The sequence below is a fragment of the Vipera berus genome, assembly GCF_964194415.1.
Source record: "Vipera berus genome assembly, chromosome: 5".
Taxonomy (NCBI): domain Eukaryota; kingdom Metazoa; phylum Chordata; class Lepidosauria; order Squamata; family Viperidae; genus Vipera; species Vipera berus.
The window spans coordinates 52,994,003-53,012,952 of NC_138207.1; the positions used below are offsets into that span (position 1 = coordinate 52,994,003).

Consider the following 18,950-nt stretch of genomic DNA (forward strand, 5'->3'; position numbering starts at 1 on the left):
TCACCGCCCTGAATCCTTCGGGAGAAGGGCAGTATAAAAATCCAATAAATAATAATAATAATAATAATGTGATTGACATTTGTGTGCTTCATAGTGGATTTCTGACAAGCAGTGGGAAGTAGAGAAACTGGCAATAAAATTGCAAGTTACAGTTATGCGATGTCTCACTTAATGATGTGTGTAATTTGTTTAATGACCACAGCAGAGGTAGTGTAAATCTAGCATGGTCACATGATGTTTTGCTTAATGACCACATGGATTAGCAATGGAGTTGCTGGTCCAACTATGGTCATTAAGACATAACCATTTGTACTATGAAACCATATGGATCTGCAACTGTTGTTTGAGGCAACCAATGCATAAATTTCAAGATCACTTATAGCTTTCCTTATTTATTTAGATTTTCCATTTCAGAAACATCTAGTACAGTTATCCAAAGATTCTCCTGAAACCATTAAAGCAGCCATCTCCTTTAGGTTTGTGAGACTGCTTCAGAAGCTGTTTCAGGTGTCTCTACAAGTATGTGCACACACATACCATTTCACCGCATAGCACTATACAATAAAATGGGAATAGTTCCCAAAATCGTTGCACGTATGGCTATTTTCATGTGTCTTTTGGAGGTGGTGGGGTGGAGGCAGTGCTTTTACAATTTTCCCTGTCGCATGATATCTTTTTTAGTGTTTCACAGCCTTCATCTGCGAGCCGCCTCTTCAATCCACGATGCCAGAAGGGCAATGATTCTCATTTATAGAGCAGGCATTCACGGTGTCCATGTCCAATCTGACAGGTCGCAGGTAGAGGCAAGCTCAGTCTTGGGCGCGACAGAGACAGGAAAACATGAAGAAAGCAGGACAGCAGAAAGGGAGGAGTGAGAGGCTGGGGAAGATTCCCGACGACCCTAGTTCCTCATTTTCTCATTCCTGGAGCAGAAACTTGGGAGAGATTCCTATCCCCAGCCTCAGTGAAACAGTATCTAAGCACCATATAGTACGGGTTCCCCATCGTCTCCTCGCAACTTCGCTTGCCCAATCAAAAAAAAACAAAACACGGCCCGAAATGACCGAGTCTCCAAAAATTTCTTGGTGCGGGGAGGTGGCACCTCCTCCTTCCATTGGCTCCGCTGTCCCTGGCGTCGCCATAAATGCCTTTCCCTAGAGTCCCCCGGCCTCCTCAGCAGAGATACCTTTCAGGCGGGCGGGAGCGCGCCAGTGGCATTTGCCGCCGCCTGCTCCGGGCTCCCCCGGGCGACGCGCTCTTCAGCCAGGCTTGTGTGTGGCGCTGCTGTCTGCCCCCCCCCCTCCCAGCTTTGGCTGTTTCCGAAGGCGATTCGGGTATCTCCGGCTGAACCTGCATCTACTGAATGGTCCCAGGGTAGTCATGAACCAGGCCCCGGACCCCAGTGGCCCCGAAGAGCCTGAGAGAGATGCCCGAGGCTCGGCTCATTTCCCGCCGACTGCCGACATCAGGGGGATGCCTCAGACGCCCAACCTGCCCCAACTCGTGCAAAAGTAAGAGCCGAAAGTGCGTGGAGCTGGGGGAGGGGAAGGGAGCAAAGGAAAGAGCGAGGCTAGTGCTCGCCTGACCTTTCCCGCCGCTGCGCCGCCTCGCTTCTCGGACAGAGGCAACGGAGCGACGGGGAACCCTCTGGCCTTCGTCTCGAATAGCTTCGGAACTTGGGCGGGCGGCCTCTTTCCCCCCCCCCCCTCCCACACACGGTGTGCCTTCCCGCGGCCACGTGTAAACGGGTTCCCAAAGCCAGAAATTTGGTCGTTTGTCACTGTCTAAAAAAGTCCTTTGGTGGAATGGAACTTTACCTTCCGTAAGATCATGTTGCCTATTGTTTCTTTTTTCATTTGCTGCCTTGTCACATAAGCAAAATAAATAAATAAATAAATAAGAAAGAAAGAAAGAAAGAAAGAAAGAAAGAAAGAAAGAAAGAAAAAAGAAAGAGAAAGAAAGAGAAACAAGGAAATCATACAAATGCAGATTTTACGACCTTCTAGTACCTGTACTAAGCCCGTTAGTTTACTCATTTTGCGTTTATTTTTAATGGTCCCGGTTTTGGGCCTGAGGTGCTCAAGTGTAGAGGTTCATATTAGGCAACGTAACGGAAGTATAAACATGTCTATGATCAAAATATCATATAAGAAAATAAACTTGACCAAAGGCTTTGTAACGGTTATAGCGCTAATAAGGATATCGATCTACGGAAGACGAATAGTATAGATTTCCCTGTCGATTTTTCTGACTGTAGTATAGGAAACTCTAGACATGTCTGTGCATATGCAACATTTGTAAAAGATATCGTTGAATTTCTGATGCAAAATAATGACGTGATAATATTTTGTCGTCTGGTGATAGTGTTAGAATAAAATAAATCAGATTACTGTTTGGTCAGTAATTCTAATATTAAATTGTTTTACGAGTTACCTGCCATCTCTACACTCTTCAGTTTGTTTTTATCTAGAAAAAAAATCACATCCTTTTAGTCTATACTGTAGGAAAAAGCTTAATTTTCATATTATTAAGGAGAAATAGTTCTAAGGAAATGTATGTATGAATTTATTGAAAAAAGAAAATCATTATGCTTCAGCAAAGCAAAAGATTCTTATTTTGCTACGTTTTTATTAAATGTCATTGGAAATTGAACTTGAAGTGAACCTGAAATGTGTAAGTTGTTTGTAATTGGAAAATATTGTTTAAAAAATGTGGGGGCCACTTTTCATTCTGTGGTGAGAATGAGAAAGAGTAATTTCATATTCAGATGAGCTTAGAGCAGTAGGTGCTAATTTCTACTTCGTAATGTAGGCAATAATTTGATTCGGGTGTTTATTTTTGCTTAAATATAAAAGTGAAAATTAATTAGAATTACGAAGTGGATTTTTTTTTAATTGATAGTGGCCAACATTGAGATCTAACTGTTTCCATGGTAATATATTCCATTGGAAGGTACTGTTAGATTTGTGGAGAAGGCTGAATTTGGCCCTCAAGATAAAGAATATATATTTTTAAATCATTTATCAGTTTTTGTTTTGGACATACAGTGAGAAATACTGATGAAATTATATATTATTATTTTGTGATAATTCTACATGTACTGAGAAGTTGTTTGTTTTTTCACTCTATTACATTTAGAATCACTTTCTCCTTAGTAAATATAGTATTGTCTAAATCAAGGATAAATTATAAAGTTTAAATTAGTGTATTTATGAGAAATTTCTGCCAGCCTTCAGTGCCAGCCTTCAAAAATTGAAGAAAAGAGTGTAATATGTGCAGCCATTCTCTATCACAGTGGCATGGTGTAAAATATAGCAAATGTCAGAACTTCTGTCTGGGTGTGGAATATGATCACTGTATTTATAACTGTACTGCATAATTTAATCTCTATATGGTGACATACTATAATTAATGCATTGGATACCTAACTACACTAAACAGAAAACCACTAGTTGTATGTTGTCTTTTTGATCATGATTTGAATGTTTTAGTAAAACAAAATAGAAATATGGTTGACATATAGATTTTTAAATTTTATGTGAAAATTTAATTATGAAGAATGTATTTTTAAATTATTATGAGTATCATAATGTTTTCCTACTTTTGTGACTACATTGACAGGAATTATATAACTATATATCCAGTAGATAGTAGTTATTAATCTGCAAAGTTCTTGTGGGAAAAAAGGCAACAAAAAAAAGAATAATTTTCTAAAAGAAATAAAAGATTTGAGACCTTGTTCAGATTTCTTAGAATTATATGTTTTTCATGTTTTACTTTCATCTATTGATTTTTTTTTAAAGAAAATACTCAAGCTGAGTTTATCACATGGGTAGTAGGAACCAATTAAATTCTGTTTACTAATAGGAAATAAGATGACTTTTCCAATTTTATTAACAGAATATAAAGTTATGTAATATTTGAATAGATATTTGCTGTAGATCATTTATCATAAGATATAATTTGGAAGACTTGTCAGAAATTAGCATGGCTACACTAATATAATACTCAGCTACTCGGTCCCCTTGAACATGGGATGGTGGCTTATAAATGAAACAAACAAATAAATAAAATGGTGTCTAGAACTAGAACCACCTTCCTTTTAAAACTTATAGAATCTCAGACTATGGAGATATGGCAACTAATCTATATTTTATTTTTCATTTCACCTGGTATTCAATTTGAATTAGCTTTGCACAATGTAAAGTTGTAAAATTAAGGAAATAAAACCAAATGCATTAGTCTTCTTTATAATATTAATGGTACATATGAGTTGTAAAGACTGGAAATTTAATACTTCTGTTCCCATGGGCAGACACACTTGAAAATCATTGTGAATGTATTGATATTCTGAGAATATGAGATTAATACATTGATATGAGTAAGTTCACTAATACTATCAGTGAAGTTAAGAACAAGTTAGGAACAAGTTAGAGAAGCATCCTGCACTGCTGCTTTGATTGAAAAAAAGTAGAATTTTAACTGATAACATTAAGAAATGGTAAAGGTTTAAGAGTCAAATGTACAGAAAACAATCTTTGATTAATTTTTAAAGAATTTGTAAGCAAACAGTTTAATATGAATATGTTTTTTATGGCTTTTGTCACAAGTTGCTATAAAGATGTAATGCATCTGTTGCTTTATATAAATTATGTATCACTTGCAATTTGTTGGTTTGTATCTTGATTAAGACACATTACATTTGCCTTATTGCATGTTGAAGTACTTTAATTGTTTTGGAACTTGTTCATAGCATCTCATAACTGATAAAAACACAGTAAAATGTGTTAAGTATTACTACTCATTATATCAATTGGCCATTAAAGTTTTAGTTTACAGTTAATAAGAATCTTCTGAGTACTTGATTCTAAGTGCTATTTGAATATCATTCTAATTCACATAATTAATTGGAAATGTTTGAAAAAACTCTGAAAATCAATACGACTTAATTATGACTAACTTGTCACAATGATTTCAGCAAGCATATTCTAAACTTATATGAGTGACAATGTATCAAAGTATCAATCATCCTTTCTTGCTAAAATAAACAATTATCTTAAAGTTTCTGATAAAGTTTCAGACAAGCTAATTTAGTACTGTAGTTTGAAGGATTCTATGTTCTTTAGAATATTCATTTGGTTGTCCTGGTCTCCAGCAACCATCTCCTGGTGAAGGAAAGACCCTTTTAGTAATAAGTATTTAGTAGAATGTTCTTAAAGAGAAGCTTGTCTGGTATCTAATAATGGCATTTCAATTGACAATGTAGAGTTTCCCCTCTCTTCAAGCTTTCTAGCCTGTTCAAAATTTTAATTTAAATATCTAGCTTTGTAATTTATAATATGATTTTATTTTGATTGGTAAATAGTGTGAATTATTTTTGGTGGATAGGATATAAAAATAGCTGCTTTCCCCCTTCTCCTCTATACTTCATTTCATTATTATCTAGTTTTAAATTATCAAAATTAATATCTAACTACAGGTGTCTTGTCAGAAAAACATGGAACCCCTGTGCCTCTAGAACTATATAAAATGTTATTGGTTGATGGTCTTTTTGTGGGGATGGGAATGGGGAACAGACTGAAGCAATGTGTCCATGTTAGTTTTACTAGACCTCCTAGCAGTCCTTAACACAATAATTTATCAGGATTTTTTAAAAAAATAGCTTATAGCTGTCTTGTCCAAACTAATCACTTACAGATGTATAAAAATTCAAGTTTCCATTACCACCCAGCATTGTGGGGAAGCCAGTAATTCAGAAAAATATCTGGTTAGGGAAAGTTGGTTCAAAGATTTGGCAATTAAGGTTCAGATGTGTCCTGTTGCCTAATTGCTTATCTATCTGAAATATTATTTTGTTCATTAAATCCTGTCCAAAATATATGATGTTGTTCTTGATATTTTTCTAGAATTCTAAATATTGTGCATAGGACATATATGTTTTAGGGAAAAGAACTATGTAATAGGCCATGCGTTGACTCCCAGAAGGGGATCTTTAGATTATCTATGCATAACCTTCCTGCAAATCCCACAAATTTTAGGAGCAGTATATTTGGTAAATGTTGGTTTGATCCATTTAATTCAGGAGAAAAGACCTTTCTGCACTGGTTTTCTTAGGAAGAGGAAATCATTAATTGTTTTCTTGTCAACAGTTCATCTGGTGATTGGAATTTGTGACAAAAACATGTCCCAAAAATATATATAAAATGAGCACATTGTTTCAGTAAGAAATGCAAGTATTTATTATGTATATCAAGTTAAAGAAATTAAAAAAGAGTTGAAAGTCTTAATCTCAATCTTATCCTGCTGCCAGATATAACACACATAAAATACACTGAAAAAATTCAGGCAGAACAAAATCAAACCACAGTTCAGATCATTTTCCATAACCATAAATTTCTAATTTTCATCTAGCTTCCAGCATACAATAAAACCATCAATTGAAACATTCTATATTCTTTAGAAAAAATTCTTGTCTTGGAATCTCTTACAATGAGATATTAGTCCCTAAATCCTACAAACCATTACTGAATTAGATATATTTCATTTAGTTCATTTTTTTCACTTTGCTAAAATATTCAGAATGTTTAATTCCTAAACCTACATTGCTAAAGATATTTTTAATAATGGGCAGCTGGGAACAGACGTGAACAACTGGGCATCATTGATATATTAATGATACTTTAATGGGGCCACATGCAGACATTAAAACAGAAAGGGGAGAGAAAAGCCCTGCGTAACCATGCAGAGCAAGGGCTTAGGAGCTGACTGCTACCTTCTTTCAATATTAACTGGACCCAGACTTGGAGGAAGGAGAATCACCACAAAATGATGCCCCTGCCCAGTCCTCTAAACTGGTCCAAAACGATATGCTAACGATATCAAAGACCACTGAAAGATCAAGGTGATCCGGGCTGAGTGTACCACTCTCATACTGAATTTGTCATCGGTAACCAAGAGGATTGACCCAAATCATGTCAGTACTATACAGTGGTCTAATCCTGTCCTGATGCCTTCCCTTTGCCTCCAGCTATATCTCCTATTGTCCATTACCACTGTAATATTCTCTCTTGTGTCTAAACACTTCCAGATACCTTTTCACCCCAAGTCCCACACTTTCCTTTACCCATCAAGGGTCCCACTCATAATCCAACCACAGTTCATCTCTACTCAACCAGGATGCTGCTGACCTTGCACTCAGCAGCTCTGAGCTAACTCGGTGTCCCCTCAGCCTCAAAATCCAACCATTACCTCCCTTTTTGCTTTCAACAGGAAAAGAAGACAACAAAGATACAATCTCGCCAAGCGAAGGCAAACTACTATTCTTCATTGGGTCTTTTACTGGGGAGGGTGGAATAGAGAGCTGAACCCTGAACCCTTCAGAATAGTATTCTCCCTTGCAAACTGCCTTTACCTTCATCGTCACCCTTCTCTCCCTCCTCAGTGTCAGTTCCAGGTTTTCTTCCAAAGGCAGAGTGGTATGCATCCAGAGTACTTCTTACATTTTGCTTAGAAATAGAAATTTAATTTCTACATTAGTGAATTCTTCTTTTATGGTTTTAAGCAACAGAACAGAAGCAAACATTTTCTGAAAACAAAATACCAGTCATATCCTTTCTACTGTAAGGCTAGAGGAGATTCTACAAGAAAAGCACTAGCTGTAGTGCCAAGACTTTCTGTTCTATTTAAAATTAAAATAGAAATGTATTTGCCTTATTATTTTTTATTAGTATATTTTTATGCCTTCTCCCTTTCTGTATCATGGTGTTTTTAAAAGGTAAACCTACTGTGTTGTTGAAAAATGATAGGCTATTGATGCTGACCCTTTGCTCATTCCTTTTTGGTTCAATTTTATCACAATACATTGAATAGTGCTGATTTGTATAAAGATATAATAATCTACAAATTTGGAAAATGTACTTTTAATTTATGGATTTTTAAAATCTTAAAGTAAGCTGTTATGGTAAGTTCCTTCCCTTGGATATTTCCCTTCCCAGCATAATACTTTTGATTAATATCTAAACAGTGAATTTTATACCCATAACCATGAAATCCTGTCATTCTAGGCAGAGAGAATTAACTTTTATTGGCTGTATCTGAACTCAAAATCCCTCCACAAAGTAAAAATAAAGCTCTTTCATAAATCCTTAAGCCAATTTCTGTATTCCATAAGAGATGAAGTCATGAAAGATGATACCTTAAACCATATATTAAGTGAAAGAAGGAAAATTGGTTATCGTTGAGATTTAAAATTCAACCTTTACAATATTGTCTAACTCACTAGAAGAGGATTCCAAAAATAGAAGATCATTATATAGAAGAATACGCATGTTCTCCTTGTACTCCATGGAAAAGTTTAATTTGTTTATAATTTATTTGCACATTTTTATATTTTTCATTTTATATTCATTCATTCATTCTCCTTTTACACGCATTTATTCAATCATGCCAGTCTACGATCATAATATATTTACAAGACTTTTTTTTAAAATAACATTTCTATAATTTGTTTCATACTAAAAACTGATGGATATATTAAAAGAGAATGAAATACAAAATGTAAAGGAGAAACCAGTTTTCCCTTAGTGAAATTTTAAAGATAATCTTAATTAATTAAAGAAAATGTAGTGTAAAATCAGAAGAATCTTTTACTGTTATAAGTTTCATATACACGTGGTTTTGCAAAGTACTGATGGCTTTATTGCTTGGAAGCATAATTTAAGCAAAGGTCATCACACCCATAGCAGAAGGCATGTCTAAACCAATAAAGGTAATTTATTTGAAACAGGCTGAAAAAAGAGGATTTTTTAAAAAATTATGATCACTGATACAATATCAGCTACGGGTAAAAAATAACTAGAATATAAGCACAAACCAATTAAAACTAGAATCAGTTAAATGGAATTTAGTAACATTTAAAGACAGTAGTGAGACAGTAAATACATGGTGCAGATGTAATATATATGTGTGGTCACTCTTCAACTCTACATTTTGCTGACATCTTTTCATAGGCACCTGTTACAAGCCATAATAATAGCAAAATGACAACATTTTGAATCATGATGTCATAAAACAATTGATATGATTTATATATTTACAGTACACCATAATATCTGATGCAATTATATTAGTCAAGTCATTCCTATAATCTCCTGATACATCACCATTATTTCCAACCCCCTCCCCATCCCACTGCAAACACCATAGTTGGTTGGGTTAGTAATTAAGTTAGTAGATTGGATTGTTGTATCTCTATTCAGTGGGCACTTACTGTAAGTCAACTTAAGTGTGGCCTTACCAAGGCATTGTAAAGTGGTATTAACATTCCACGTGATCTTCACATGATTGATGGAGGGAAATTAAGGGTTACCTTTATTTTGTTAAATTTCTATTTTAGATTAGACATGTTTTGTTTTACTGTTTATTGTCTCCAAACAGCTGAAAAATGCCACCAATTTTCTGTAAGTAGGATTGAAGGGATGGGCTTATATAAAAGGGGCTTGGGGAGTGCATGAAGTTCTTGAGCCTCATGCTGCCCATCCAGCTGTAAGATATAAGGTGTTATGAGATCCAACCTCTCTCCAAAAACACATTTCCCTTCAGTTCCTCCTACTCCATAAATCTGAACACTAGCAGTTAAAGCACAGATTCAAATTAGTGAAAGATTTAACACTAATTCAAATTATTATGTTGTTTGCTTAGGATCTTGTTAGGGCTAGAAGACAATAAAAATACAATCTGGTTTAATAATAGAATATATATTAATATACTTATATGTGGAAAAATGACAATTAAAAACATTCCCGTCTTCAGTTGGTATCCTAGGAATTATTTATGCTCCTGTTTGTGCTTATTCAAAAACAACAACAACCCCTATTTCTTCCATCATAAGCTGGTCTTGAAGTATCCTTCCGTGTCTTAAGAATTTTGCTATGCAGCTGTTGTTGAGAAAAAAAATTCTAAATTTCTAAACCCTTCTATGAGTTCAGAAACCAGTGATCTGCTTTTAGTACAATGGTACATTGCCAAAACTGTCTCTCAATTTTTAGCAACACCATTCTCTGTCTATGAAAGGGGAAGTGGGCACTTTTTAAAATGAAATAGCATATAAATTTGAGTGGTGATAGACTTTTAAGCTAGCAGGAAAAGCTCTTAAGCATTCTTTTCATTTTTCCTTTGTTTCTTACTTCCTTTCTATTGTTATTGTTGCAGCTGTTGTTGTGAAAAATGATAGAAGAATCAGTTTGCCAGACCTTGTTATTATAGAGAAAGTACTCAGGATTACCACCTACAGATTGATGCATTGTTTAATTCTTCAAAGAGATTCTATTCATATGTCTAATTTTTAAGTCTGGTTTTGGTGCTGACCATGTAGCTATTTTTTACAACTTAGCAAATTTAAATATCTTAGACAATATTAGTCTGTGGTTGCAATATTTAATTTCCATATACAGAATGCCTAAATAACTAAACAAATTGAAAATAAACCTAAAAATATTTCAGACGCTCCCAATAATAAGAAAAATTTGTATGTCCCCAACTCAAGGCCAGTTTAGCCTCTGTTTGCGGTATCTGGCATTTTGATTGTCAAGCTGGGAATATACAGATGTCTCTGTATTGTTTAGTAAAACAACCCAATGATTCAGTGATTACAGGAAGAATTGATTAAGAACCCTTAATTCAAGAATTAAAGATTCTTGAAGGGATTTGCTCATAGTCTTTAGTAGAGACTGAAAGAACTACTCTCTGTACTCTCTGAAGTCTTGAGAGTTTCTACCAGGGTTGTATATTATTGTGTTCTTCACCCACATAATATTCCGGTATTTCCCTAAATATTCCATTTTTCTCATGAAGTAGTCTGATATTAAGGGATGCGGTAGCTCAGTGGGTTAGGATGCTGAGCTTGTCAATCAGAAGGTCGGCAGTTTGGTGGGTCGAATCCCGAGTGCCACGTAACAGAGTGAGCGCCTGTTACTCGTCCCAGCTTCTGCCAACCTAGCAGTTCGAAAGCATGTAAAAATGCAAGTAGAAAAATAGGGACCACTACGGTGGGAAGGTAACAGCGTTCCGTGCGCCTTTGGCGTCTAGTCATGCCGGCCACATGACCACGGAGACGTCCTCGGATAAGTGCTGGCTCTTTGGATTTGAAACGGAGATGAGCACCAGCCCCTAGAATCGGAAACGACTAGCACACATGTGCGGGGGAACCTTTACCTTTTTAGTCTGATATTGTTCTGGGGACAGTTTGTCATCAGTTCAGAAATAATCCAATCCCTAAAGAAGGTATCTTTCTTTCAAAAGGTTAGAATTACTGCCTCCCTTCATATCGTGACATGGATTTTCAATTACATTACTCTTTTCCCCATAATTATTGGCCCCGGAGCCATTCCTAGTCTAGGAAATTTGTTGTAAAAAATTATCTGCTGACAGTCTTTTTTATTCCAACTCTTTCATCAATATCGTTGCTCAGTCACATCCATGACAACCCATCCATTCAGGGTAAGCAGTGACAGACATTTTGGGAGCAACAGTACTTTTAATAGAATCGGTGTCAATGTCAAATGCTTTTTCTATTGATGATATGGTGAAATAACATCTAATGGGTCTGTTTACTTATTAACAGCGTTACCCTCTTCAGTTGGTTAAGAATCCAGGTTCCATGTTCCTGATTCTATTTCTGCAATAGCTATGCTCTGTTAGTATTAATTAAGGTTACATCAGATGCACGGTAGAAATATTTTTTTTATGCCTCTGATTATACTCTGTTTAAGTAAACTCTATGAGGAACAGAAAAAGAAATGTTGGTTTATGTTTTTTCCATCCATTTTTTGTCCCCCTGGTAATTGAGACAGCTTAAACCAAATTCAGATTTGAATACAATCAACTCATGTGGAATATGAAATAAAAAATGTGGATGTTATAAACAGATATACCTGTTTCATCATATGCTATCTTTTAAGATTGATGACCATCAATCTTATATCATCCAATGTCGTGTCTTTGCTGTTACATATTAAAAGTAAGTAATACAAATATTTTTAAAATATAGGACGTATACTTTTAGATTTTTTTTACTTTACTTTCTGATATATATTTAAAAACTGAAAAAAGCATTTTCCTGGTGATAATAATAAAATGTTTAAATAGTTTGTGATTTTGAAAAATTGTGCAACTACATTTGCTCTAAAGTACAGAATAAAACTGTACTTCTATTATACAGAGAATAACATTTAGCTATGGGTATAGGACTTATTAATAGAATATGCTGCATTTCTTTAATAAACATAAGATAAGCACTTTGCTAAGAGGAAAAAAAACTTGCTGTGCCTTTCAATATTTAAAGTCAGTTCATCATTCAGCTAAAATTAAAGAATGAAGTCAGACAGTTCTTGCATTCTATTTTTAATTCATTTAGCATGTGAACATGACATCTTTCTTTAGGATTCTATAATTCAATTATCTGGTTATTCAAGACATTCTCATCTCATACTGCTGAATTTAAAGTGTAAATTTAAAAGATGGATATACTAACAAGTTTTCATTTACAATCTAATATCTTTGCAGTAATATGACAATTTGCAGCTGGTGAGTTTGAAGAATGTGGAAGAGGCAACTGATCGGAGATGGGGCATAGTTTATTTGATATTTGCACCAATAATTAACTGCACATGCATTAATGTTAAGGCAAGGCATGCTTTCTGCATAACCTATTCTTTAAATAAAAGGAACCTTTTAAAAGAGCTCAGCTTGACTTGGATATAGAATGAACCAATAGAGGGAGATGAATGGAAGATGATTTTCTTTTCATTATCTCTTTTGCAAAAGCATTTCAATTGGTTATATTTTGTGACAGAAAGTTAAAGCACAGGGACTATTACAAGAAAGCATGCAGTTACACTTTCTGTCTGCAGATTTCACTTATGGAAGAGGTTTCCACTTTTTAGGATTTTCTAATACATTGCAGAATTTTTGGTCTCTGTCTAACAACATGTTAGTAATTTAGAAGAGAGAATAATCCATTCTCAGTTAATAGAGCAAAATGCTTTAAGAATAGAACAGTTCTAGAGAAAAAGTTCACAGGGATTTATAGCCAATTACGAAAACATCCATATGAGAAATAATTAACCATTTTGCTATATGTTAAAAAAATCTTGCTGGATTCAGTCTTTCTAGGATAAAATATGTAATCATGTTATTAAATTTTTGAAAATATTTTTTTCCTTGAGCCTTAAACTATGTATGTATGCCATACTTTTATATGAACTAGTAAGATCAAATGTACAGTATATAATTTCATACATATGAAGAAGAGCTAAGTGCGCATGTGGGTGTATATAATACACACACACACACACACACACACACACACACAGAGAGAGAGAGAGAGAGAGAGAGAGAGAGAGAGAGAGAGAGAGAGAGAGAGAGAATATATTATTATTAGAAGCTTTTTGGTGTTGACTTTCTAGCCTTATTAAGAACAGTTAAATTGTGTTTCATGGTACTGATTAAGAAGTAAGATGCCATTTGCTTCCAATTCTTGACAGTGCAGACACTGTAATAGTAAAATATTAGAAACGTATGACTTAGCTTCAAAATAATAAGCAGGGTAGTTAAATCAGTATTAAAGCAACCAAATTGCTAGTTCTTCTGGTATGCAATTTATTATAATTAAATGGTTACCGGTATTCCAAAACATTATGTTGAACATTATCACTGGTTTTAGAAAATTTTATTGGTATGGTATAAAATTACAATTCCCTCAAGACAGTCCATTTTCCAAAAGACTAGTCAGGATACAAAAACAACAGTTGCAAGCTTTCAATCAATATTGTTTTGAAAACTGAAGAGAAAAATGAGGGACATAAAATTAAAATTCGTAGCAAACCTGAAAACCTAGAATTTTATATTTTTAAAAATAAACCATAGAGTCCTACTGAACCCCAGAATTCTAATAGTGATAGATAGAGATTGATTGTTAGGCACAAATTTTAACTTGGTTGCTATCAAGAACGTGGCACTGACTTTAATTAAAACAAAGATCTCCCAGAACATTTTCTCACAAGATTTATAAACGGGAATAGCATAAAAATTACAGAAGTCTCAGTAACTGGATTACTTATATGTAAATACCAGTTAATCTTTCAATTGCTTAAGACAGAGACTTTTTGGTTTTTTAAAAAAATAATAATAGCCACTTTGTGAATGATAAGGGGATGTTTCTAGATAGCAAAAGAATGTATAGTGATAGTGTTTTTCTATTTGAATCTGAATGTCTCTCAGGAGCTAAATATTCTTTTGCAATTCTTAGAATATAAATTACAATTTGATTTCATGACAGTTGAGGATAAGAATATTCTTAGACACTTAAAAAATCTGGAGCACACATCATAGCCACAAATTAATATATATTTTTCACATACTAATTTGCAGGTATCTAGGCAGGGATAGACGAACAAAGCCTGGTTTTTGCTGTTACAGATATAAAAAAATACCTTTAGGGCAATATATGTGGATGGATAGAAAAGAGAAAATATATATGTAAAAGGTCTTAGTTGGGTAACAACAAGACGTTTGTCACTAGGAATCCTTTGCAGTTCTGCATATACCTTACTCTTGGAAAAATAACTATGAGAAGCTACTTAATATAATAATAATAATAATAATAATAATAATAATAATAATAATAATAATAATAATAATAATAATAATAATAATAATAATAATAATAATAATAGTTTAATTTCTATACCGCCCTTCTCCCGAAGGACTCAGGGCAGTGTACAGGGCAATAAATACAATAAAAAATACAATGTACAAAAGTTAAGATAGAATTAAATATTAAGCCCAATTACAATAAAATTAATTAAAATTAATATTTAAATTCCCAAACCCATCAGACCAGGCCAGCTGATTCAAATAAATAAGTTTTTAGATCACGGCGGAAGGAGTGAAGGTCAGGAGCCATCCGGAGCTCAACCGGTAAACGGTTCCAAAGGTTTGGCGTGCCCACAGAGAACGCCCTACCCCTGGGGGTCGTCAGTCGACACTCTCTGACCAACGGCACCCTGAGGAGGCCCTCTCTGTGGGAGCGCACTGGACGAAGGGAAGTTGATGCCGGTAGCAGGTGCTCCCGTAAGTAAACCGGACCCATGCCATTTAGGGCTTTATAGGTCATCACCAGCACCTTGAATCTCACCCGGAGGGCAACCGGAAGCCAATGCAGCTCGCGGAGTAGAGGTGTTACATGGGAGTATCGGGAGACCCCAACACCACTCGCGCAGCTGCATTCTGCACCAGCTGAAGCCTCCGCGTGGTCCTCAAGGGCAGCCCCATGTAGAGAGCATTGCAGTAGTCTAAACGAGAGGTCACGAGCGCGTGACTGTACACAAGGCATCCCGGTCCAGATAGGGCCGCAACTGGTGCACCAGGCGAACCTGGGCAAAGGCCCCCCTAGTCACAGCTCCTATATGATCTTCCAAGGAGAGCTGTGAATCTAGGAGGATACCCAAGTTGCGAGCCCTATCTACGGGGGGGGGGTAATAGCTCACCCCCCCATAAACTTGGGCAGATACAGTGCTGGGATTCAAATGGTTGTCTATGTGGATGCCACTTCCAGAAGTCCATTCTGGACCCGGGCAACAAAAAATTAGCTACTGGTTCTGCCAAAGTGGTATGAACTGGCTGAATCCCACCACTGGACAGATACATACAATATAACTTAGACAAAATATGATCAGATGACTACTTCCTGCAAGAATTCTTACTACACTATTTACTGTTTCCTGAACCATCCATAAAAGTAGCCCAACATACACAGAACACATTATAATAATTGGATATGGATGTAATGATTTCACATATCTCTGAAGTAGTAATTGCTTTCTCAAGATAAAACCACACATATTTAGAAAATAGTATGCGTAGTAAATGTCCTTTTCTAAGTTTTCCTTTATAACAATTATTTTTCCATCATTCTAGCTGGTCCATAAATACCAGATACAGTCATTCTTTCATTAGCATGTGAAATACACTGCAGCCTTTATTCCTTCATTAAAATGTATTTATTTCATTAAATATAATGTTCTGCACTACATAAGCAGCAACTGAATACTTGCCCTAATGTATTTTAACAAGATGACTAGGAGATTTAAAGCATTCCTTATCATTCTGAATATGGCAATGCCCTCTTCATGGAGCTGCCCTTAAAAACCACTCAGAAGCTGTAACTGATCCAAAAGGCACAGGCAATTATGGGTCTGCCTTGTCAGGCCCATGTAACCCATTACTCCATAAGCTGCAATGGTTGCCAGTAAGCTTCCAGATACAAGTAACAGCGTTGATTTTAACCTATAATGAGACAGGGTCTGATTATCTACAGGACCATTTATTTTCAGTTGGCAAGTCTTTGCCCATGAACTCATCCATTGCCAACATGCTTCCAGAATATGAGGCTTCTTCCTGAGTTCTTGTTCTGTCCCTGTCATAATCTAGTGCTCCTGAGTTGATCCCCTCCCCTGGAATAGACCCTTGAGGTTTTTCAGAATGTTTTAGAGGGTTTTGGTGCAGATAAAGGCCTAGTATGCATATTTAGTATTATTATCTCTCTTGTGCTCTTTCCTATGCAACTTTTTGGCAATCTGTTCATCAGTCTTGCAGCTGTATTAGTACCTTAGTATTTCTCTTCCTAGAACCAGCTCTTGTGCTGCCTGTGATAAAGTAAGTAGGTTAGGGAAAGGATTCCCTGTGTCTCTTCCTGCTACAAAAATATGTAGTGATATTATTCTGTACAGTATATTTTCACCTATCCCAGTTTTATCGAATATTCTTTTATGGTACTTTGAAAATTTACCATAAGACATTGGGACAGTTGTTGTTGGGTGAGCACTATGATATTGCTGGTGATATCATTTCCATATCAGTCAGAAAATTATTTTCTGACTACTAAATGACTATTGTTTGAGTCATGTTTTATAGCAGATTATTTTAATTACGAAAATGTTCATGTCAATCTTTGTATATCTACTTTTAGTTAATGGAAGCACAGAATTGAATAAAAGTGTGATTTGCAAACACTTTTAAGTGCAATGAAATTATAACAACAGTTTACTGTTAAGAATATTTGCAACATTTGATATATTTTGAATACAACACTGATTCTTTTTATCATTAGTTTCACAGTAGCATACCATGCATTGGTTATACATACTTTTCTTGTATGTGGGAGTGCAGTGGACCATTTGCTGACACTGTGCTTATTTCTTTTCTGCACGAATAATGAATTAATGAAACATGTTTGGAAACATTTCCAGGCAGAACCAGAACACTAAAGATTGTAGAAGAATGAAGCATAAAATATATGTATTATATTGCATTCCAGCAGTAATAATTCATATTTTGTTGCAGAACGTACCACATTCACTATTTAAATATCTTTTGTTCAGTATGATTACTTCACGGCTTTCACATCAGTTTTACTATATTTTGAAATTATGGTAGCTTCTATCAGCCACCTGTTTTTCATTTATCTTTTTTGTCTCACAGTTGATTATTCAATTATTTTGATATTAAAAATAATAGCATATGGTAACCCTATGACTAAAATCACTACATTATGTTTTTCTTTGCTGTGTGCAGAAGAACAGACTATTTGGAATCAATTGCAGTTCAGACAGTGTGAAATTAACACACTGTAACTTTACTTTCTTTGTATGTATGTTTGCCTTCAAGTTAGGTTTTTTTATTATTATTATTCCTGGCAACTGAACTAGTCCTTGCAGTTTTCTTGGCAAACTCTTTCGGAAGTTGTTTGCTATTGTCTTCTTCCTATGGCTGAGAAAGTGACTGCACCAAGGTCACCCAGCTGGCTTTGGAATTAGATTTCATGGTCTGTTGATTTCTAACCTGTTGTTTAACCACTGCACCAAATTGGCTCTCAACTTTACTATATTTCTAGAAATATAAATTTCTTAATCTGATTCTGACCCAGCTGTTTGTGCCTATGGCATGTCTAAGCTTATTTTCTAATATAATAACACCAGGGTGTAAGGGTTTATTGCTTTTTAATTTTTTTATATATTGTGTTTCTATCCTTGTAAGTTTCCTGGATTCACTGAGAGTGAATTGGGCAGCAATATAAATTTTCTTTAATAAATAAATAAGTATTGCATATAGGCTGCATTTTCTTTTTGTTAAAACAAACTTTAGTTCTTTCAGAGTTGTAAAGCTTGAGTTTGTTAGTACTATGTTATTAACTATGCATGTTATTTGTATATTTTTTGAGGAAGGAGAATAGTGAGGTTATGAAATTTTCCATGATGGAAGGAAGAAAAAGAGTTATACAGGATGTAGCTAGAATGTTGCTTTACTTCACATAAAAAAACAGGCATATTTATGCAACAGATCCACTTCAGAACACAGAAATCAAAACTTATTTGTATGTGCATATATACATGTATATAGCTATATGTCCATCTGCTTTTAGGGCTTTTCCTTCTACATCAGACGTGTCAAACTGGCGGCCCATGGGCCGGATTCGTCACGTGCAGACCACGCCCACCCCGGCTCCACAAAAGCAAAAAACATCACGATACATCACATGACGCGATCGAGTTTGAAACCCGTGTTCTACATTAATAATAGACTTCTTGGTATTCTTTTTCTTGCCTTAATTTTTGTTCCATGTTTACATAACTTTTCTTTTTGCCATGCAAATCATTGGTTCCATTTCACCAGCGTCTGCCCCTAGACTTTTGCATTACCACTTATATGTTTCCAACTTGGTTTATAAGGGTTATTGTGAATTATTTTATGGCAATATGCTGACACTGTAAACTGCCCAGAAAGTGCTGTATACAAGTCTGACTGGTATTGCTATTGAGAGCAATCACTCACTTCATTCATTCTTTTTTGCAAATATTATTCTCTGCCATCTGAGAGTAAATTTGTGCTAAAAA

General features: G+C 35.2%; 1 protein-coding gene across 1 annotated transcript in view; it reads left to right on the forward strand.

Annotated features, from left to right (window-relative positions):
• Positions 1-1,043: 1,043 nt before the first annotated feature.
• The window catches only part of RBM20 (RNA binding motif protein 20), a 72,983-nt gene continuing 55,076 nt past the window's right edge, over positions 1,044-18,950 (forward strand). The window contains exon 1 of the mRNA XM_081329820.1: positions 1,044-1,511. Coding sequence (XP_081185946.1) covers positions 1,381-1,511 — 131 coding nt within the window. The 5' untranslated portion in view covers positions 1,044-1,380. The remainder of the gene's footprint in view (positions 1,512-18,950) is intronic.